The following is a 20,682-nucleotide window of genomic DNA, read 5'->3' as shown; positions in this document are numbered from 1 at the left end:
TCTATCAGGAAGATGAACAGTGGCAGAGGTGGGTGGTGGTGCAGTTGGTATTTTCTATTAAGCCTGCCTGAATATAAAAAACGGATGTGTGATTCGGAAGAGCATCTCCTTTAGGTACGTTTTAGGCCTTTTCTGACTTTATTGCCTTCATGCTTAGGGGCGCCTCATCCCGGGTGCATACAAGTTTGATGCCCTGATCACCACTTTTGAGATGATTTTGTCAGACTGTCCTGAGCTTCGTGAGATTGAATGGCGTTGTGTCATCATTGATGAAGCCCATCGACTAAAGAACCGTAATTGCAAGCTGCTTGATAGTCTCAAGCACATGGACCTGGTGAGTTCCTCTCACTGACTTGTGGGCAGAAACACCTGGAATTAAAGAAATCCTAATTCCCTGTGGAATTAATATAACCTTAATTTAGCAGAGAAGAAAAGAATCAGAGTCTTGGTATTGGGTGGTGGGTATGGCTTGTGGGAATGGTAACCTGAAAGTCATAAAATTCATATAAATTTTAGAGTTGGTAGGTGATTGTAGGTTAATGGTTCTCAACTGGGTGGAGAGGTTGGGTATTCCATTAGTTACCTATTGCTGCATAACAAAATATCCAAAAACTTAGTGGCTTAAAACAGCTATGTTTTTCATGATTCTCTAGCTCAGCAACTTAGGCTGGGCTTGGTGAGCCCATTCTTTTGGTGGTCTTGCCTGGAGTCAGTAATGCAGCTGTAGCTGACAGTTGGTGCTGGTTGTTGGCTGGGTCATCTTCCACGTGGCCCGTCACCCCCAGTGGGCCAGACTTTGCTTCTGTACATGATAGAGTTAGGGCAGTGTTCCAAGAGGGTAAAGGTGGAAGCTGCAAGGCCTTTGAGGCATAGGCTCTGAAACTCACATGATATCACTTCTGCTACATTCTCTTTGTCAGAGCGAGTTACAAGGCAAGCCCATGTTCAAGGGGTGAACCTTGATAGGAGGAACTACCGAAAATTATTGGCCATATTTAATCCAGCACAGGTACATTCTTCAGAGGGGGACATGTTAGGATGTCTGTGGGGAGTTGAGTGTGGAGAGGCCTATTTAATTGGAAAAAACGTATTCTGAATATTTCTTTATCGGCTTATAATATTTAAGATAAATTAATATGTTAAATAATATCAAGGGTTTTCTTGAATATTTTATCAAAAGAGGGAGCAAGTAAAAGAAAAGTTAAGAGAGTAGTCTGGTCCATTCCCATAATTTTACAGTTAAAGAAATGAAAGCTAAAGTTATATACTTGATAGAAAACCCTAGAAGTCCTTCTGAGTTTTATCATTCTTCTGTGTTCTCCATTTCTAGGAGCACAAAGTGCTACTCACAGGAACACCATTGCAAAATACTGTGGAGGAACTGTTCAGCCTGCTTCATTTCTTGGAACCTTCACAGTTTCCGTCAGAATCAGAGTTCCTCAAGGACTTTGGGGATCTCAAGACAGAGGAACAGGTAGGAAGTCTGTCTAATGCAGCACTAACCCAGGACAAAAAGAGGTAAAGTTTGTACTAGGCAGATATCTACTGTCTTAGATTATCACGGGCTGTTGTGAACTCCTTGTATGTAACCTTGTGCCTACATCATTTGTGGCATTGTCCAAAGTCTACTTTTCTCAGATACTGGAAAACTCTCATGGTATTTCTCCATGTTTCCACCTAATGTGAGAATGTTTGTCCTCATGTTAGTGATTTCTTTTTTCTCTGTATTGGGCACAGGTTCAAAAGCTACAGGCCATTCTCAAGCCAATGATGCTGAGAAGACTCAAAGAGGATGTTGAAAAGAACCTGGCACCTAAGCAGGAAACCATTATTGAAGTAGAGCTGACCAACATTCAGAAGAAATACTATCGGGCTATTTTGGAGAAGAATTTCTCCTTTCTTTCCAAAGGGGCAGGCCATACTAACATGCCTAATCTACTCAATACAATGATGGAGTTGCGCAAATGCTGCAACCACCCATATCTCATCAATGGTGAGGGAATTCCTGGAAAATACTTACATTTCTGTGTTACCTTGTTTACTTTCTAAGTGATATTCCTCAGGAACAATGTATGCATTGACTGATCCATCCTAATTTGGGAATAAAGGAGATTTCTCCTTTTAAAACAATTCTCATTTGGAAGTCTTCCTGTAGTTCTTTCTACCCCTTTGATCCTGCATAATCTCCAAAGTTAAAAAGGATTTACTGTTTAGAATTTCATGAATAAGAACTCAAGTCATGCTGTTCTGTCTTCAGTGGTACTCCATTTTGCTGTTTGTGTTTTGGGTGCCAGCAGGGTGGTAATAGTGGTTTGCATATACTATTCTGGTCCTTGTCCACATACTTACATATATTTTACCCAGTTCTTAAGCCTGACTTACAAGGAATATTTTGTATGAATAAAATTGAGGATGACTTAGGATTTTGGGGGTGCTGAAATTCTGTGTGTAACATTGATACCAAGTCAGATTACCTTTTTTTCTTTGCTTCCTTGTCTCAGTTAAATAAACTGCAGCCTTTGTATGTTTCTCTGGATCTCACCATCAGGTGTGATTTTTCTTTTGGCAGGTGCAGAAGAAAAAATCCTAACAGAATTTCGAGAAGCTTGCCATATCATACCTCATGACTTCCACTTGCAGGCAATGGTTCGTTCAGCTGGCAAATTGGTTCTTATTGACAAGTTACTTCCGAAACTTAAAGCTGGTGGCCATAAGGTTCTGATCTTCTCCCAGATGGTACGCTGCCTAGATATCCTAGAGGATTATCTAATCCAGAGGAGGTAAGAAAAGAGTCATTCTTCACCTTGTGTTTACTATATACTCATAAGGCTGCAAAGAGTAGGAGGGCCTGGGTTTAATTAAAGTTGACCAGGACTGGGATAAGAGAAGTGTTTAAGACTCTCACTCTCCACTTTCTGATAAAGTTTTTGGTGAACTAGAGATATAGAGGTACTGATATTAATCCCAGCCTGCTTTTTTGTTCTCTTTTTCTGCTTAGCTGATTAAACTTTCTTTCCTGTGATTCCCGTACAGGTACTTGTATGAGCGTATCGATGGGCGAGTTAGAGGCAACCTTCGGCAGGCTGCTATTGACCGCTTCAGCAAGCCTGACTCAGACCGATTTGTCTTTTTGCTATGCACCCGGGCTGGTGGACTTGGAATTAATCTCACAGCTGCTGATACTTGCATCATCTTTGATTCAGATTGGAATCCGCAAAATGACCTGCAGGTAAAGGAAATCATTGTCTTAGGGACTAATCACCTAACCTGGGAGGTTTTGCAACAGGATCAGGATCTCTTAGAAAGTCTTGTCTCTTAGAGAGTATAGAATTGTTCGTTAGGTTACCAAACTTGTTCTGTAAAGGGCCAGACAGTAAATATTTTAGGCTTTGTAAATCAGACAGCCTCTGTTGTAACTACTCACCTCTGCTCTTGTACCACAAAAGCAGCTATAGACAATATGTAAGTAAATGGGTAGAGCTGTGTTTCAGCAAAAACTTTATTTACAGAAACAGGTGACTAGGATTTGCTGACCCCTGGTCTAGATGATGGGGCAATAATTTCATCTTGTAGTTGACTTTTGATTTTGAGTTGATTTCATGGCTGCTTTATAGATGGAAATTGGTGTTTTGAATCCTTCTCCCCCCACCCCCTCTAATGTTATGTTTTTTGTTTCTTTTAATTAATTTATTTTATTTATTTGGCTGCATCAGGTCTTAGTTGTGGCACGCGGGATCTTAGTTGCAGCACGCGAGATCTTTGTAGAGGCATGTGGGCTTCTCTAGTTGTGGCACACGGGCTCCAGAGCGCACGGGCTTAGTTGCCCTGTGGCACGTGGGATCTTAGTTCCCCAACCAGGGATCGGACCCGCATCCCCTGCATTGGAAGGGGGATTCTTAACCACTGGACCACCAGGGAAGTCCCTCTAATGTTATGTTATCTTTGCCCTTCCTTCCACCAGGCCCAAGCACGGTGTCATCGAATTGGGCAGAGTAAAGCTGTGAAGGTGTACCGTCTCATCACTCGTAATTCTTATGAGAGAGAGATGTTTGATAAGGCTAGCCTCAAGTTAGGATTGGATAAAGCTGTGCTTCAGTCCATGAGTGGTCGGGATGGCAACATTACTGGAGTGAGTCTTCTTAATCTCTAGCTATACTTGTAACATGTCATAGTGATGGAGGGAGACAAAAGCTATTTTTGCATAGGATCCTGACCTCTCATTTGGGTTCTCAATTATTGTTTCTTAAAATATAATAAAATGTCATGATATGGTTAGATAATATTCTCTTGTAGTTTTTTCACCTTTCTATTGGATTTTGTAGATCCAGCAGTTCTCCAAGAAGGAGATTGAAGATCTCTTACGGAAGGGAGCATATGCAGCCATAATGGAGGAAGATGACGAGGGCTCCAAGTTTTGTGAAGAGGACATTGACCAGATCTTGTTAAGACGAACCACTACCATCACCATTGAATCTGAAGGAAAGGGTTCTACGTTTGCCAAGGTATGTTCTGTCGGTGCCAGCGGCTGAAGAAGCAGAGAGAGAGAGACAGGGCTCTCTAGAATTGAATGTATTTTTTCAATGTAGTTTTTAAATATACTGGTTTCCCATTGTTCAAAAAAGTGGTGTAGTCAACTTTACCGTTTCTTTGTTCCTCACTAGGCAAGCTTTGTGGCTTCTGAAAATAGGACTGATATTTCTCTGGATGACCCCAACTTTTGGCAAAAGTGGGCCAAAAAGGCTGACCTGGACATGGATCTACTCAATAGCAAGGTGAGCTTCCTTCTCCTTTAGGGAGGAAGTATTGCAGAAAACACGTTACTTTCTGGAGTCTTTATAGCTGCTCTGATTCTTCAGTGCTGACCTTGGCTTATAATGGTATATACAAGGGCCATGATAAAAACTTTCTACACAGGAGGCCCCAGAAAACTACTTAGATAACTACCACTTAATTTTGCTTCCTGAGTACCCGTAGATTATTTTGCATGTCCAAAAAAGAATCTCTCTTTGAGTATCTACAAATGTTACATCCAAGGCTATTTCAATCTGATTGTCTTTAATTCCTTTCCCATGATCATATCGTGAAGAGAGTTACTTCTCCTTTTGTTCTCTGCATAGAATAACTTGGTGATTGACACACCTAGAGTACGAAAACAGACCCGCCACTTCAGCACTCTGAAAGATGATGACCTAGTGGAATTCTCTGATTTGGAAAGTGAAGATGATGAGCGGCCACGCTCTCGCCGACATGACCGTCATCATACCTATGGGCGCACTGACTGCTTTCGGGTGGAAAAGCATCTCCTGGTATATGGGTAAGAACCCACCTTGCCATCAGAGGTAATTCATCTCCATCCTGATAGGCACCTAGTTTGCTTTTCAAATTGGAAGCTATGGTCAAAGAGGGGATAATGGGAAAAACTTTATTCTGTTACCATGTTTTTCCAAGATCTTTTTGTCTCCCACCTTTTGGGAAACGCGATTCTGAGGGACTGGGGAATATCACTGAATTAGAGTCCCCAGGAAAATATCAGTATAATTTCTTTTTTTGGCTTTTTTTTTAAGTTGGGGACGGTGGCGAGATATTCTGTCTCATGGACGCTTCAAGCGACGGATGACTGAAAGAGATGTGGAAACGATTTGCCGGGCCATCCTTGTGTACTGTCTTTTACACTATCGTGGGGATGAAAATATCAAAGGCTTCATCTGGGACTTGATTAGCCCTGCTGAAAATGGCAAGACAAAAGAATTGCAGAATCATTCAGGTGATTATCAAGTCTTTGCTTTTCATCTTTTTATAGGTTACCTAATCCTCTTCAGGTCCAAGGGTTTTTCTCAATCCAAGTCTTCGATGTATCCCCTTTCCCAGGTCTGTCTATCCCTGTGCCCCGTGGACGCAAGGGGAAAAAAGTAAAGTCACAAAGCACTTTTGATATCCATAAGGCAGATTGGATCCGGAAATATAACCCTGATACTCTGTTCCAAGATGAGAGTTATAAGAAGCACTTGAAACATCAGTGTAACAAGTAAGGATGGAATTTAACATACTAAAGCATTTTCCACCTCAAGCTTTCTACATTATTATTGAGCCAGTTCTTTCTCTATCCCTTCTAGGGTCCTGTTGCGGGTACGAATGCTATACTATCTGAGACAGGAGGTTATTGGAGACCAGGCAGAGAAGGTGTTAGGGGGTGCTATTGCCAGGTAAAGTTATGCTGTATTTTTCTTTATGCCATGGCTTATTCCAGAAAAGATTGGTGTACTTATTTCATTCTAAACTATTTTGGGGATACCTGATAATTAAGATCTGTATATCAGGTCTTCAGTCCTGTACAGTCGGCCTTTTGTATCCATGGGCTTTGCATCCTTTTGATCCATGGTTAGTTGGATCCATGGATATGAAGGGCCAACTGTATTCATCGTACGACACCATTTTATATAAGGGGCTTGAACATCCATGGATTTTGGTATCTGGGGGGACTCCTGGAACCAATCCCCTGTGGATACTGAGGGACAGCTGTTCTTGATACCAGTGGAAGGAAATAGGCAGATGTATGACCATTTAAATTAATAGATAAAAGAAGATACCTGTAATAATCTTCCCAAGGATTGTCTACTTTAATTTCCTGCATTGCTATGCTGACTCTGCCTCTTATACCTTTAGTGAGATTGACATATGGTTCCCAGTAGTGGATCAGCTGGAGGTTCCAACAACATGGTGGGACAGTGAGGCTGATAAGTCCCTGCTCATTGGAGTCTTTAAGCATGGTAGGTATCTGCTCTTAGTCTGTTCTTTTCCCATTGTAGATTTATGTCCACAGATGGGATATTTAGCAAAATGCTCATGACCAGTAATTATGTTTGAATGGGAAACTAGTCCTTAAATATCCAGAGCCATTAGTTCCTATGAATAAATGTTTAAGAAAGACCAGATGGATAGTTAAATCCCAAGGTAGGGAGTCTCCCATTTGTTCTCTAATCACTGTTACCAATCTGTATGTAGTGGTATCTAAGTTAAGCTTCCACAATCCGGGGAAATAATGCATGTCCACTCTTGTTAATAATAACCATGTTTAAATTGTATCACTTTCCTGTGGCTTGCTGAAAGTGTTCTTCTTGTATAACATCTTATTTGTCTAAATATTCAGCGGTTACTCTCACATAGTTGTGAACAACCATGCTTGAGTAAAACAAAAATAGAGTATAAAAAGGGAGAAAACTCCCTTTTCAGTCTTGCCTAATAACAAATTCCAGGCATTAAAAGCAGTAAGTGCTAACTTCCAGCCTAGTGACTTAGTGAATTGGAATATCATTTCTTTTTTAATATACTTCCACATTTACTTCTATAAAATAAAAGTAGTGGCACTTAATTCACGTTTTTGACATGTTTAATTGGATAGGAAAAACTGTGAGCATTTGTAGTCTTAGATTTACTTGTAAGACACAGAGGCTTTAGAAGAGTCCAAACATCCTGAAGTGTGTTCATCATTCATCAAACATTCAGAGTGCCTGTTTGTTTGCAGGTGCAGATCTCTTATCCTTTATTTGAAAATGTGTGACCTAGTTCTAAATCATTTAAACTTTTAAAATTTCCTCACTTATGTATTGATAGTAAGAATGATGATAAAATATTACCCGTTAAATGGCTAAGTAAATCTATTACCATTCTCTATAAACACCGATTAAATTCCTGTTTTCAGTAACTAGTGATAAAACTCCTTGTGACTCTAAATTGCTGTAGAAATGTTAAATATCGTACTATAACCCAACAGCTATCCAAGTTAAAATTTTCACTATATTTTGCATTATGATACCAAAGTAGCCCACATTGTTATTGCAGCAGCATACGAAGCTTACTTACATAAAGGCAAAATGAATCTCTGATTTTCTTCAAATTATGGCTCTTTTTCTTCTAGGCTATGAAAAATATAATACTATGAGGGCAGACCCAGCCTTGTGCTTCCTGGAAAAGGCTGGCCGACCAGATGACAAAGCCATTGCAGCAGAACATCGAGTGTTGGATAATTTTTCTGACATAGTGGAAGGGTAAGCATTAGTGTTTAGTTCTCTTAAAGCTCTGTGTCCACCCTATGAAGGGTATTTGTTGCTTGTACTAAGATAACATAACTCTAGCCTTGACTGAACCCATTCGGATTCTTTTTTTTTTTTTTTTGGCGGTATGTGGGCCTCTCACTGTTGTGGCCTCTCCCGTTGCGGAGCACAGGCTCCGGAGGCGCAGGCTCAGCGGCCACGGCTCACGGGCCCAGCCGCTCCGCGGCATGTGGGATCTTCCCGGACCGGGGCACGAACCCGTGTCCCCTGCATCGGCAGGCGGACTCTCAACCACTGCGCCACCAGGGAAGCCCCATTCGGATTCTTAATGGTGGTTATACTCATGAATGATAAACTCTAAACAAATAGTGAAACCAGCAGAAAGGTCTCCATAAACTGGCCTAAAACCATACATTGCAGTCTGATGCAACTAAGGGTGAAAATTAATGTTATTCCCAAATGGCTTATTTGACGTTCTATTCAGTTTTCTTTGCAATGCTTTTCTGTACAGCCGTAGTAGCTGAGAAGATAACTGGTTCTCTTGAAAGGTAGTAGTCATGCAGCAATCCCATGCCACTTATATGATAGAGCCTCAGGAAATTTTAGCCCTGGTTTATCTCCCAGTGGCGGCTGACACATAAAGGTGTTACTCTGCCTGGATACATGCCTCGATGATGAGTTGCCATGCTAATACTGAGCCACCAGGTAGGGCATTGTTGCCCTGGTTTGGGTGCCAATGAGTTTAACAAAACTTCTCACGTGGAGACCTGAGGGGCATGTGAAATAGTTGGCTTCGCTCATGAATACCGTCCCAGTCCTTTGTGATTGAGAGATTTCTCTTTGATGATCACAACCTCAGTTTGCCTAGTATAGGACCCTCAAAGGAAATTGGATTGTTTATTTATTGCAAATCATTTATTATATCATCCTTCTACTCAATAGAGCAAAGTATCAATAGTAAAAATAAGCAAGCATAGACCATTCAAATGAAGTAATAAAAGTAAATACTAGTTGGGAAGGAGGGGGAAAATGGGTTAAACAATAAAAAGAGCTAGTAAGAGAAAGGAAATTGCTGGTCAAAGTGTTTCTTTTAAAGTCAAACAATTTAGAACTGAACTTTGTCATTTTCTCACGCCTCTGGATGATTTTAGGGTTGACTTTGATAAAGATTGTGAAGATCCTGAATATAAACCACTCCAGGGTCCCCCAAAGGATCAAGATGATGAGGTGAGGAATTCTCATTTGAGTCCAGCTTTTCTGTATTACTAAATAGTATTCTCCTATTCCCTGAATCATGAAGTATATTGATTAATTTATAATACAAAATGGAAAGACCATCTGAGACTATAAAGTATTAATGGAAAGGATTTTAACACCAGCTGGGGGAGATCAGGTATGGCTTTGTGGAGGAGGTGGGACCCAAGCTGGACAATGAAGTATATTATTTGACTACTTGATTCCTGAGTCCCACTGTCTTCAAGCCTTTGATAAGGACTGACTTTTCAGGTTTTATTTTCATATTCTCTTAGTTGGTTGCTTCCAATTTTCTGTGAGAGTTCCTTTCATGAGAAAATTTTCTGGATCCCATGGTGCCATAGAAAGACACACACGAGAAAGTGATTTCAGAGTGCCAATTTTACCCCCTTTTCCTCCCCTCTCCATCCTGTGGGGTGGATCTTCTCTAGGGTGATCCCTTGATGATGATGGATGAGGAGATCTCAGTTATAGATGGAGATGAAGGTAAACTTCTAAGTCAACTAGTATAATTTTGTGTGGGGTGGTGGGGTTGGGGGACTGACTGAATTCTGTCCTTTCCTGGGATACCAGAGAGCTTTGCCTTTGGGTGGGTTGAAATACCAGTTATCTCTACTACCTTTCCTGTACTTCCTGTTTATTCTACTTTGCTGCCCACAGCCCAGGTGACCCAACAGCCAGGCCATCTATTCTGGCCTCCAGGCTCTGCTTTGACAGCTAGGCTTCGGCGCCTAGTAACAGCCTATCAGCGCAGCTACAAGAGAGAACAGATGAAGATAGAGGCTGCAGAACGTGGGGATCGGAGAAGGCGGCGTTGTGAGGCAGCCTTCAAGCTAAAAGAAATTGCACGGCGGGAGAAACAGCAACGGTAAAATATGGCTGGGAATTTGAACTGAGCTGTAAGCTTGTCTTCAGCTATGGGCCCTATATTGAAAAGCATCTTAGGAAGGATTATTTGGAATTCCCTAAGAGGGACCATCTTTTTTGTCTTTGTTACACCTCTACGACATAAAACCACACTTAATCATAACTCCCAGGAAGATCTCATATGTAGGCATCCTCATTGAGTTGTTTGCATCATTTTCCCCCTTAGCTTGCTAATTCTTAAATTCTTACATGTTACAGAGTACCTCTTCCTACCTCTTCTGCTGTCTTCGGGGGCTTTTTTTTTTTTTTTTTTTTTTTGCCCCAACTTTCATTTTTTGTGCATTCAGATATTCTAAGCCATACTAAGAAGTAACCATTCCTTGTGTTCTGATCACTGTTGCCTGATTCCTCTTCCCTTTGTAGATGGACAAGGCGTGAACAAACTGATTTCTATCGAGTAGTTTCTACCTTTGGTGTGGAGTATGACCCCGATACCATGCAGTTCCATTGGGATCGATTCCGCACTTTTGCCCGACTGGACAAAAAAACAGATGAAAGCCTTACCAAGTATTTCCATGGCTTTGTGGCCATGTGCCGCCAAGTGTGCCGCCTTCCCCCAGCAGCTGGAGATGGTAAGCAAGACTGAAGCGTCTTGGGTGAGTGGGGATGGACTGTGACAGAACCAACTCTTGGTTCATTTCTTCTTCCACCCTTATCTCTTGCAGAACCCCCAGACCCTAATCTGTTCATTGAGCCCATCACTGAGGAAAGGGCCTCACGGACTCTCTACCGTATTGAATTGCTTCGGCGCTTACGGGAACAAGTTTTATGCCACCCTCTTTTGGAAGATCGGCTGGCATTATGTCAGCCTCCAGGTCCTGAATTGCCTAAATGGTGGGAGCCCGTTCGGCATGATGGGGAGCTTCTACGAGGGGCAGCCCGCCATGGGGTGAGCCAAACAGACTGCAACATCATGCAGGACCCAGACTTCTCTTTTCTGGCTGCCCGTATGAATTATATGCAGAACCATCAGGCAGGAGCACCCGCTCCATCCCTATCACGCTGCTCTACTCCACTGCTACACCAGCAGTATACCTCGCGCACTGCCTCACCACTGCCCCTGCGCCCAGATGCTCCTGTTGAAAAGCCACCTGAGGAGACAGCTGCCCAGGTCCCCAGTCTGGAGAGTCTGACTTTAAAGCTAGAGCATGAGGTGGTGGCCAGGAGCCGACCAACCCCACAAGACTATGAGATGCGAGTAGCCCCCTCTGATACTACCCCTCTGGTTTCCCGGAGTGTTCCACCAGTCAAACTGGAGGATGAGGATGATTCAGACTCTGAGCTGGACTTGAGCAAGCTGTCACCATCATCCTCTTCTTCCTCATCCTCATCCAGCTCCAGCTCCAGCACTGATGAGAGTGAGGACGAGAAGGAAGAGAAGCTAAGTGAGTGCATGTGACAGGCTGTTGGCCCTCTTCCCCATTCCCCCCCCCCCACTGCTCTTTCCCTTCTTTTCTAAATGCATCCTCTGAGATTCAGATTTTGATTTGATAGAATATCGAAGGAGATCTGTTATTCTTAGGGCCTTTATTTAAAGCCCATGTAATACCATTCCTATATAACTTTATTCTTCCACCTTTGCTCACACATTCTGTATGCTCTCTAGCCGCTGACCGGTCCCGCTCAAAGCTCTATGATGAAGAAAGTCTCCTGTCCCTCCCTATGTCCCAAGATGGATTCGCAAATGAAGATGGAGAACAAATGACCCCTGAGCTGCTGCTGCTACAAGAAAGACAAACAGCTTCTGAGTGGCCCAAGGTAACAGCCTCATTCCTGGACATGTCGAGTCTAAAAATACAGTGTGACATATACAGAGAACAAGGAATAATAGATGGTTCTGGGTTTCTTTGATTGTGTTTAGTGCTACATGTCTTTTTCGTGAAACTCTTCCCAGTTGACTTTGGGATCTGATACTCCTACCTCCCTCCTGTCTGACTTACGATTTTTAATTAACCTGATAATGATGGAACTATTTTTTGTCACAGGATCGCATAGCTAGTACTCAGGCCCTAACTGATTTCTTTTTCCCCACTCAGGATCGTGTCCTGATAAACCGTATTGACCTCGTCTGCCAGGCCGTACTCTCAGGGAAGTGGCCTTCTAGCCGCCGGAGCCAAGAAATGGTAACAGGAGGAATTTTGGGGTCAGGCAACCACTTGCTAGACAGTCCCTCATTGACTCCAGGAGAATATGGTGACTCTCCGGTCCCCACACCACGAAGTAGCAGCGCAGCTTCCATGGCAGAGGAGGAAGTGTCCGCCGTCACCACAGCGGCAGCTCAGTTCACCAAACTTCGCCGAGGCATGGATGAGAAGGAGTTTACAGTTCAGATCAAAGATGTAAGCTGAGCATCTAGGCACTGGGAAGTGAGGAAGGAGTCTGTAATTCTTGCTGACTAGCTGTCCGAACATAATACTAAGCTCGTTTGGTCCACTGACTTTAAAAATGAGAGGAGAAGAAAAAAGCGCTCACAAAGATCCATTTAGGAAAAGTCACTGCACTAAAGGAAGGGATCTTATCTTGACTTGTATCTCCTGAGGACTAGATTAAAAGAAACCATATCTTTAAAAGAAATTTAATTGACACAAGGGTTCTTTTGATTGGCTCATTTCTGGAGCCTAGAAACCTAGTTTTTAAAAATTGAAATCAAACTGTGGAAAAGCTATTAAAGTGATGCCCAAGTATTATGGGCCTTACTAAGTTAAAAATAAAAAGGAATCATTCCTACTGAAATTAAATCAGTATTGTTTTATGGATGGAAAATTTTATTTTTCCTGATGCTCTTCCCTAATGAACCCTAGCAGCTGGTCATTAAGTACTCAATAAGAAAATTTTTTGAAATTAGTATGTGACAGGAATATCAGGATTTTGCCCCTGTGATGAGTTGCCATGCTAATACTGAGACACCAGGTAGGGGATCTTTTCCCTGCATTGGGTGTTGTTGAGATAAATTCTACTTCTCTTAAATCTACCTGAGGGGCACTAGGTCAAGAAATGAAATCTAAGGAAAAAATGATATGTCTTCTTGTATTTCTAATTTCTACCCATTAGTCAATGGCCTTTCTTCTCACCATCATTGAACCAGAGGATGACTCTTACCCTAAGTCCCCCTAAACTTGATTTTTATTTTAAAAACATGCCATATAGGGCTTCCCTCGTGGCGCAGGGGTTGGGAGTCCGCCTGCGAATGCAGGGGACGCGGGTTCATGCCCCGGTCTGGGAAGATCCCACATGCCGCGGAGCGGCTGGGCCCGTGAGACATGGCCGCTGAGCCTGCGCGTCCGGACCCTGTGCTCCGTGGCGGGGGAGGCAGCGACAGTGAGAGGCCGGCGTACCGCAAAAAAAAAACAAAAAAAAAAACATGCCATATGATGTCTTGGGTGGGTGGGTTGTCTTCCTAGGAGGAAGGATTGAAGTTAACATTCCAGAAGCACAAGTTGATGGCTAATGGAGTAATGGGAGATGGACATCCTCTTTTTCATAAGAAGAAAGGGAACAGAAAGAAGCTAGTTGAGGTAAGTGGTAGAGAAAGTCTTTAATATGATGATTAGATAAAATATTTTTGTTCCCAGTAATTGATGAAGGCAGTTGGGATTGAGGGAGTAGAAGATACTATTTTATGGCTACCATTGGCTTTGCTCCCCCTCCCTCCCTACCCAAAAGAAGAGTATGTGCTCATGGGGGTGGATTCTGGGTTTGCAGCTGGAGGTGGAGTGCATGGAAGAGCCTAATCACCTTGATGTGGACCTGGAGACCCGGATCCCTGTCATCAATAAGGTGGATGGGACTTTGCTGGTGGGTGAGGATGCCCCTCGCCGGGCTGAACTGGAGATGTGGTTACAGGGTCATCCAGAGTTCGCTGTCGATCCCCGATTTCTAGCGGTGAGTGGCAGTTCCATGCAGCAAGATTTAAAGTCATTCCCTTGGTATTTAAGCTGTGTGAGAGGGAGGAAGCATGCCATATATTATGTCATTGTTTCTCCATCGGCAAAATAAGAGTAATTGTACTTAGTCTTCCTACTTCACAGAGTTGTTGTGAGAATCCAAATAATGTTACAGTACTTGTTAAACTAAATGCTAGGCAAATATTTACCATTGAACTATTACATAATGACCTAATTTTTTTGGAGAAGTCTGCCTCATGGCAGTTTTCCAGTAGGACTAATATTTAATTTATCCACACAATAAGCATTTATGGTCAAAGTAGACACTAGTACCTTAATGATTACTCCAGAGAAGATTTTTTTATTCCTTTAGGATAACTGCAGCTTTTCTATTGCAGTATATGGAGGATCGCAGAAAACAGAAGTGGCAGAGATGTAAAAAAAATAATAAGGCAGAATTGAACTGTTTGGGAATGGAACCAGTACAGACAGCTAACTCTAGGAATGGAAAAAGGGTGAGTGAGATTTGAGGTATTACCACTCTGTTCCCACACTAGATATGACTAGAGAAATTATTTAATGTTATTTATCTTTCTTCCAGCGTATGTTTGAGAAAATTTATCTTCAGTTCACAAAGAAAGAAACCATAGTATTTTTACTGGTATTTTTACAGTCCTGTGGCATCGTCATCTCTAGAACAGCATAAAATTCTAAAAGCTAACTTTAGCACTTGAGGCATGTTAAAATGTAAGAATTAGTGGGTTTCCCTGGTGGCGCAGTGGTTGAGAGTCCACCTGCCGATGCAGGGGACACGGGTTCGTGCCCCGGTCCGGGAAGATCCCACATGCCGCGGAGCGGCTGGGCCCGTGAGCCATGGCCACTGAGCCTGTGCGTCCGGAGCCTGTGCTCCACAACGGGAGAGGCCACAACAGTGAGAGGCCCGCGTACCGCAAAAAAAAAAAAAAAGAATTATTAACGTGTTAGAAAATTCAAGGCCTTATCCTGCTGTTCTACTGACTAGGGGATTTTAGGCAGATCCTTTAACTTTTTCAATTTGCATATCCTGAAAAGTTGAGGGGTTTGAAGCAGATAATCTCTTAAAAGTTTTATGATTCTATATATTTTAGAAGTGATTTGGGGAATTCCCTGGCGGTCCAGCGGTTAGGACTCTGCGCTTTCACTGCTGAGGGCCCGGGTTCAATCCCTGGTTGGGGAACCTGCAAGCCATGCAATGCAGCCAGAAAAAAAAAGCAGTGATTTGGGACCTACTAAAGAAAACAGTCATGGGGTTTCCCAACATAGAAGAGGTTGAGAACCACTAATAATATGCCAGTAATGGAAAAAGACAGGAAATCATGTTTTATAGTTTATAATAACAATTTTGGTCATGAGTTAATTCCATTATTTTCAGATGTACTTATACTTTTATCGTGGTTATAGATTTGGTGGATTAAGAACCCATAATCTTTTCCATCAAAATATAACTGCAAAAGTTTCTCTTGGCTCTGTTTGCCTTACTTTGGACAATAGTCATATTGTTTAAATATAAACATATATAAATCATGGTTTGGTTTGGTAAGCATTTAAAATGGATTAGCACTTTGTCTACTCACTTTATCTAATCATTCCCATTTGATCTTTTATATATATCTTTATATGTATGTGATATATACATAAAACCACATGGTTTATCTTTTAACAAAATTCATTTCCAAATGAAAAATATGTCTTTTGCATTCAACAAATTCTGAGGACATTATTTTGCACATAATATATATTTATTTGTGAGGTGAATTTATAAGGCTTATTTATTATTTTTATATTGGTGAAAGTGGTTTCATATAAATATCGTTACCATGGAAGAGTGTTTTAATTTACGCTCTTAGCCTCCATGGAACCAAGGGTGTAATACACAGAATGGCTGATACGGGAGGCTGATGGCGAGGAGACTGATACCTTCTCTGTCTTGAATTTAACATTATAGAGCAGCCTGTAAGGAAGGCTTTTCCTCCAGGATTACCTATTTTTACCTCAAGTACTTTTGCACTTCTTTACAGTCAGTTGATAACTCTTAAGAAAAAAGATCATAGGAAATCACAGAAAATTATAATGTGATTAGTACAGAATTCTTGCTGCAGAATTGATGGCGTATCTAGCACTATATCATTACCGGACCCTACAGTGATTTGGTGCTGTTATAGTGACATTTTAAAGCCTAAACAAATAGAGTTTTGAGATGTTTGTTTTCTCCAGGTCAGAAAGGTCAGGCTTAGATTGGGCCAGTCCAGAGACACAGGTACTAATTGTCTGAGTTTGTTGCCAGTTTACCCAGTACTGTACTTAGGTCTAGCAAAGTAATAAGTTCCAGCTTCAGAGAACTTAAACAAAATTTACAGTGAGACCATCTAGATGAAGCAATTTAAAATTCAGCAGATATGTAAGTTTTTGTATCAATGTGGAAAAAAACGTATTTTAGTAAATTTGCTAAGGAGCTACCCCATAATCTTTTTGGTGTTCCAGACATCCAGAATCGTAATCTGGTCTATCTTGAGTTTACCCCACTCTGACGCAATAATGAAGGATAGTATTGTAAATGTCAATACTGTCATGCTGTACTTCACATGGTAAGATCATGTGAACAGCCTGCCATCAGTAAAGCATACTGTGCAAGTACTGATTCATTCACTGTCGTACTCAGGCCGCTCATTTACAAAGGTGAATAATTTTGAAATGGTTGGCCCGAGTAAAGGTACAGTGTAGTCATGGAAAAAAATCAAAGCTCTGGTTCACATGAGTGTCAGTGTAAAATCCTTGCTCTTGGCTTCAGCATTATATTGCTTCAACCAGCTACATCCTGCTTTTCCTCTTCCCCATTACCATCAAGCCTCATCTGACTAGTTTTGCCCCTGCTAAAGATAGATTCAGTGAAAAAGCATTTGTATGCTAGGACTCTGTTGACTTTTGTTTTTTTTCCTTCCTTTCTTTTTACTATCTTCTGTTGCTTCCTCCCAGGGTCATCATGCTGAAACAGTGTTCAACCGGGTTTTGCCAGGGCCTATTGCACCGGACAGCAGCAAGAAGCGGGCCCGTAGGATGCGACCAGACCTTTCTAAGATGATGGCCCTGATGCAGGGTGGAGGCACTGGGTCCCTGTCTCTGCATAATACCTTCCAACACAGCAGTAGTGGCCTGCAGTCTGTGTCATCTCTGGGTCACAGCAGTGCCACTTCTGCGTCTTTGCCTTTTATGCCGTTTGTGATGGGTGGTGCAGCATCATCCCCTCATGTAGACTCCAGCACCATGCTTCATCACCACCACCACCACCCCCACCCCCACCATCACCACCATCACCATCCAGGCCTGAGAGCCACTGGCTACCCTTCTTCACCAGCCACTACCACCTCTGGTACTGCCTTGAGGTTGCCACCACTGCAACCTGAGGAGGATGAGGACGATGAGGATGAAGATGATGATGATTTATCTCAGGGCTATGACAGCTCAGAAAGGGACTTCTCACTCATTGATGATCCTATGATGCCAGCCAACTCAGACTCCAGCGAAGATGGTGATGACTGAAGCCTCATCATGGTCCCCATCGCTTGGGTGGCTGCTGTATTTTCATTTACTCTGGCCCTTGGACTGTGGAAAAGTGGGAGGGGCAGGGGAGATGTGGGGAAACCCAGGACTCCAGGAGGTGAAAAGGAAAAAGAAAACTTGTACCTGATTGCTTCCAAATTTGAGAGGATTGGCTGGGCAGGGGAACTCCTAAAACAATACATGACTACTTCCTCGTTTCTGGGGAAGGAAAGGAGACTAGAGCAGCTGATGTGCTCACCCCTCCCTAGACACCTCCATTAACCACAGACTATGTAGCGCTGGCACTAGCCTCCGGCAGAGCCTGTTCCTGACCGAACTGTGGATACAGCTGGAGGGTCAGGAACTGTTACCTTCCTTCCCCTTGGCATTAATAAATTTAAGTTAATCCTTTCCCACTCTTCCCTTGTTCTATATTTGCTCAAACCCAATATATTAATTTTAAGAGTTGATGTTCACGATGGGTAATTTCAACATCATTTTCCTAAAGTTCATTACTGTTCATGCCGAGTTACCTTGGATAGGGCAGACAAGTCATCCGTACTCCATTAAAGGGTTTATATAAGCTTAGGCTCTCCACCTTACCAAAGGCAAGGAAACGATCTAAGCTAAATGGCAGGCAAAATGTTCCAGATTCAAACTCCAAGTTCTTAGATGAAAAGGAAGAATTTCGTCAAGACCCACGTACATTTTGTCTCGAATTAAATAACGGTGCTTTGGGGAAGCCTAAGAATGGTGTCACTTCTTGAACTGCGGCAAGGGGACTGGCTAACTGGAAGGACGTGGTCACGACTTGGCGGGGGGTGCATTCTATAAATTCCCTCAAGCCATTTGTTTCCTTTGACCCTTCCCCTATCACCGTAGCGCTCAAATGAAGCCCGGGCATTTAATTTCCCTTTCTATGGCGAAGCCCTTCCCCCGTAGCGCCGGCCCTAGTTTAGTCTTACGGGCAGGGTGGGCTCGTCTCCCGGGTTTGAGCTCTCTGTCCGCCCGGAGCCCCTGACCCAGCGTCCTGGCACCGAGGATCCTTCCAGCCCTGAAGCAGCAGAGGCTTTTACTTCCGCACCTTTTCTAGGACAGGAACGGACCGAGTTACGCTGCAGTCTTTCCACTCCTACCCCACGCCAGACCCTGCTCTTTCCGCTTCCCCTTCCTTTGGGTGGGGCCACTGCACCCGCGCGCGGTAGCTTGTGTGGGGCGGGGCCGGCACGTCAGGACTCCCGCCTCCTTCTCAGTGCCCACCGGCAGTCGCCGCTGCCGCCGCCGCCTCGGCAAGGAATCCGAGCGCCTGGAAACCGCGGCCTGGCAGAGAGTAAGGGCGGGTGCAGGGGGTCACGTGATGACGTCGACTCTCTTGCGGCTGTTGCTAAATTGACAAAACCCCGCGAAAATCTGAACTCTTTTTGCGTTACATATTTTGTTGCTTTCCAGACTCTTTTCCATCCTCTCCTCCCCCTAACCTCCGTAGGAAGGATTTAAGAGAAAAAAAAAATAAAAGAATCCCAAGCGCTGCTGGGACCCGGAAGCGGAAAGGGCATCTTTGAGGTCGATACTTCCGGGTCACTGGGAGAGTGCGGGATTCCAGGGCCGAGAGAGGGTGGCTGAGCCGGGACCTCGCGTGATTCTCGGAACCCGAGGAGGAGCGGCGTCTGTGGCTATGGCTGTAACTCTGGACAAAGACGCTTATTACCGGCGAGTGAAGAGACTGTACAGCAATTGGAGGGTGAGATAGATCCCGTAATTTTCCCTAGGGAGCCCCCTTTGCCATCCCATAATAACCCCGTTTCTCGGCGCCTTTTTTCCCCTTTCCGTCGGGAATTCCCGGGTTCAGTGTCGCGCCGCTTTAGTTGCTCCAGGATCATTCACCGCAGGCGGCTCTGAGCGCCGCCCAGTAACAGGGAATCCCCCCGGCAATCACCCTGCCCTGCGGCCACCACCATCTTCCCTGCGTGCCAGCCCCCGTCATGCATAACAACCACCTCTCGTAGTTTCTTCCCGCCCTAGGAGAGGCATCATCATCCTTCCCTCCCACTCCGTGATCAAGTCTTGCTGCCCCCTCCTGCAGTGTTCGCACACACCCACGCACTCGCTCTGTCCTCCCAGAACCACAGTGTTGCGCCCCAGGTCCCGCCAGAATTACAACCATTTCGTCAAGGATGGATGGAGGGTCCAAGAAAATGTGAACCGGGCTCTTGGCGTTTATCGTTTGCGGGGCTGTTGCTGGAGTTAAAAAAAGAAATACTGCTCACGCGCAACCGCCTCATGTTCTAGGCCCTGCTGTGGGCAACACAGAAACCTAACGCTGAAAACCTGCAGGCTTTAGTTAATGCAAAAAACAATGTGTTGCCTAAAACCTCATTAGTTTTCATCCTTGGTTGAGTATCCGGGGCACGTGTTCAGAAAAAGAGCTGTTGCAGTACCCAGTCTTTTAGGGATTGGGCATTTTTGCTGCTTGAAAAAGTCCCCAGTTAACGATTTTATTTTTATGCTGGTAAGTTATCAATTCAAACATTTGATTGCATCCTGTGGTGCATTCTGAGCTAACTAGGTTAAGTCTGGCTTCTGAACTCTGTCATTCAGGGAAGATAAAACTAATGAAGACTTTCAAATCTGAAAAGCGTCCTGACAAAAATGATCAGTTCTGATTTCAGCATTGTAAACTGCCTTTCAAACTGATCTTCTAAAAACTAAGCTATTAAAATTGGTCATTTCCCTACCATTCATATTAAAGGTACCCGTGCATGTTTCATCTTTTGAGCATAAATGCATTAGATAATTGAAAATAAAATGGGTTCTTTGCATTTTATGAGAAGCAAAAATAAGGACTCTATGCTAGGCTAAAGCCAAACATAAATTTTATTTTAAAATTTTTTATTTGTTAATTTCTACCAGATGTTTTTACAGTTTCTCTTACTGTCACATTTTAAAGTTTGAATGTGACCCGTATTAGAAAAACTCTTTCTAAATGCCCA

General features: G+C 43.2%; 2 protein-coding genes and 2 non-coding genes across 12 annotated transcripts in view; all 4 read left to right on the top strand.

The window, feature by feature from the left end:
• Positions 1 to 18,103, top strand: part of CHD8 (chromodomain helicase DNA binding protein 8) — a 57,139-nt gene extending 39,036 nt beyond the window's left edge. For 5 of the 8 annotated variants that reach the window (XM_022587643.3, XM_022587647.3, XM_022587642.3 and 2 more), the window contains 25 exons: positions 158 to 334; positions 1,331 to 1,474; positions 1,738 to 1,993; positions 2,570 to 2,780; positions 3,034 to 3,229; positions 3,962 to 4,129; positions 4,323 to 4,502; positions 4,662 to 4,772; positions 5,118 to 5,314; positions 5,565 to 5,764; positions 5,845 to 6,025; positions 6,114 to 6,203; positions 6,664 to 6,767; positions 7,916 to 8,045; positions 9,203 to 9,278; positions 9,737 to 9,791; positions 9,966 to 10,173; positions 10,596 to 10,804; positions 10,898 to 11,617; positions 11,839 to 11,990; positions 12,269 to 12,571; positions 13,634 to 13,747; positions 13,935 to 14,114; positions 14,515 to 14,631; positions 17,129 to 18,103. In XM_022587643.3, the coding sequence (XP_022443351.2) occupies positions 158 to 334; positions 1,331 to 1,474; positions 1,738 to 1,993; positions 2,570 to 2,780; positions 3,034 to 3,229; positions 3,962 to 4,129; positions 4,323 to 4,502; positions 4,662 to 4,772; positions 5,118 to 5,314; positions 5,565 to 5,764; positions 5,845 to 6,025; positions 6,114 to 6,203; positions 6,664 to 6,767; positions 7,916 to 8,045; positions 9,203 to 9,278; positions 9,737 to 9,791; positions 9,966 to 10,173; positions 10,596 to 10,804; positions 10,898 to 11,617; positions 11,839 to 11,990; positions 12,269 to 12,571; positions 13,634 to 13,747; positions 13,935 to 14,114; positions 14,515 to 14,631; positions 17,129 to 17,692 (5,043 nt within the window). In that variant the 3' untranslated portion in view covers positions 17,693 to 18,103. The remainder of the gene's footprint in view (positions 1 to 157; positions 335 to 1,330; positions 1,475 to 1,737; positions 1,994 to 2,569; positions 2,781 to 3,033; positions 3,230 to 3,961; positions 4,130 to 4,322; positions 4,503 to 4,661; positions 4,773 to 5,117; positions 5,315 to 5,564; positions 5,765 to 5,844; positions 6,026 to 6,113; positions 6,204 to 6,663; positions 6,768 to 7,915; positions 8,046 to 9,202; positions 9,279 to 9,736; positions 9,792 to 9,965; positions 10,174 to 10,595; positions 10,805 to 10,897; positions 11,618 to 11,838; positions 11,991 to 12,268; positions 12,572 to 13,633; positions 13,748 to 13,934; positions 14,115 to 14,514; positions 14,632 to 17,128) is intronic. The other 3 variants (XM_022587644.3, XM_022587645.3, XM_089905340.1) reach the window with 3 other exon arrangements.
• Positions 8,718 to 8,827, top strand: LOC115803487 (small nucleolar RNA U6-53/MBII-28). The gene has a single exon (XR_004024230.1). It is a non-coding gene; the product is annotated as a small nucleolar RNA U6-53/MBII-28 (small nucleolar RNA).
• LOC115803488 (small nucleolar RNA U6-53/MBII-28) lies at positions 13,104 to 13,213 on the top strand. The gene has a single exon (XR_004024231.1). It is a non-coding gene; the product is annotated as a small nucleolar RNA U6-53/MBII-28 (small nucleolar RNA).
• An 848-nt stretch (positions 18,104 to 18,951) lies between the features above and the next one.
• SUPT16H (SPT16 homolog, facilitates chromatin remodeling subunit) overlaps positions 18,952 to 20,682 on the top strand; it is a 33,644-nt gene continuing 31,913 nt past the window's right edge. The window contains exon 1 of one of the 2 annotated variants that reach the window (XM_022587649.3): positions 18,952 to 19,433. In XM_022587649.3, coding sequence (XP_022443357.1) covers positions 19,368 to 19,433 — 66 coding nt within the window. In that variant the 5' untranslated portion in view covers positions 18,952 to 19,367. The remainder of the gene's footprint in view (positions 19,434 to 20,682) is intronic. The other variant, XM_089905375.1, reaches the window with a different exon arrangement.

This window comes from Delphinapterus leucas, chromosome 2 (assembly GCF_059928025.1).
Source record: "Delphinapterus leucas isolate spDelLeu-1000000601 "Yukka" chromosome 2, BTC_Dleu_Yukka2, whole genome shotgun sequence".
Classification (NCBI taxonomy): domain Eukaryota; kingdom Metazoa; phylum Chordata; class Mammalia; order Artiodactyla; family Monodontidae; genus Delphinapterus; species Delphinapterus leucas.
The sequence above is the reverse complement of the archived record's forward strand: the minus strand, read 5'-3'. Positions and strand labels throughout refer to the sequence as shown.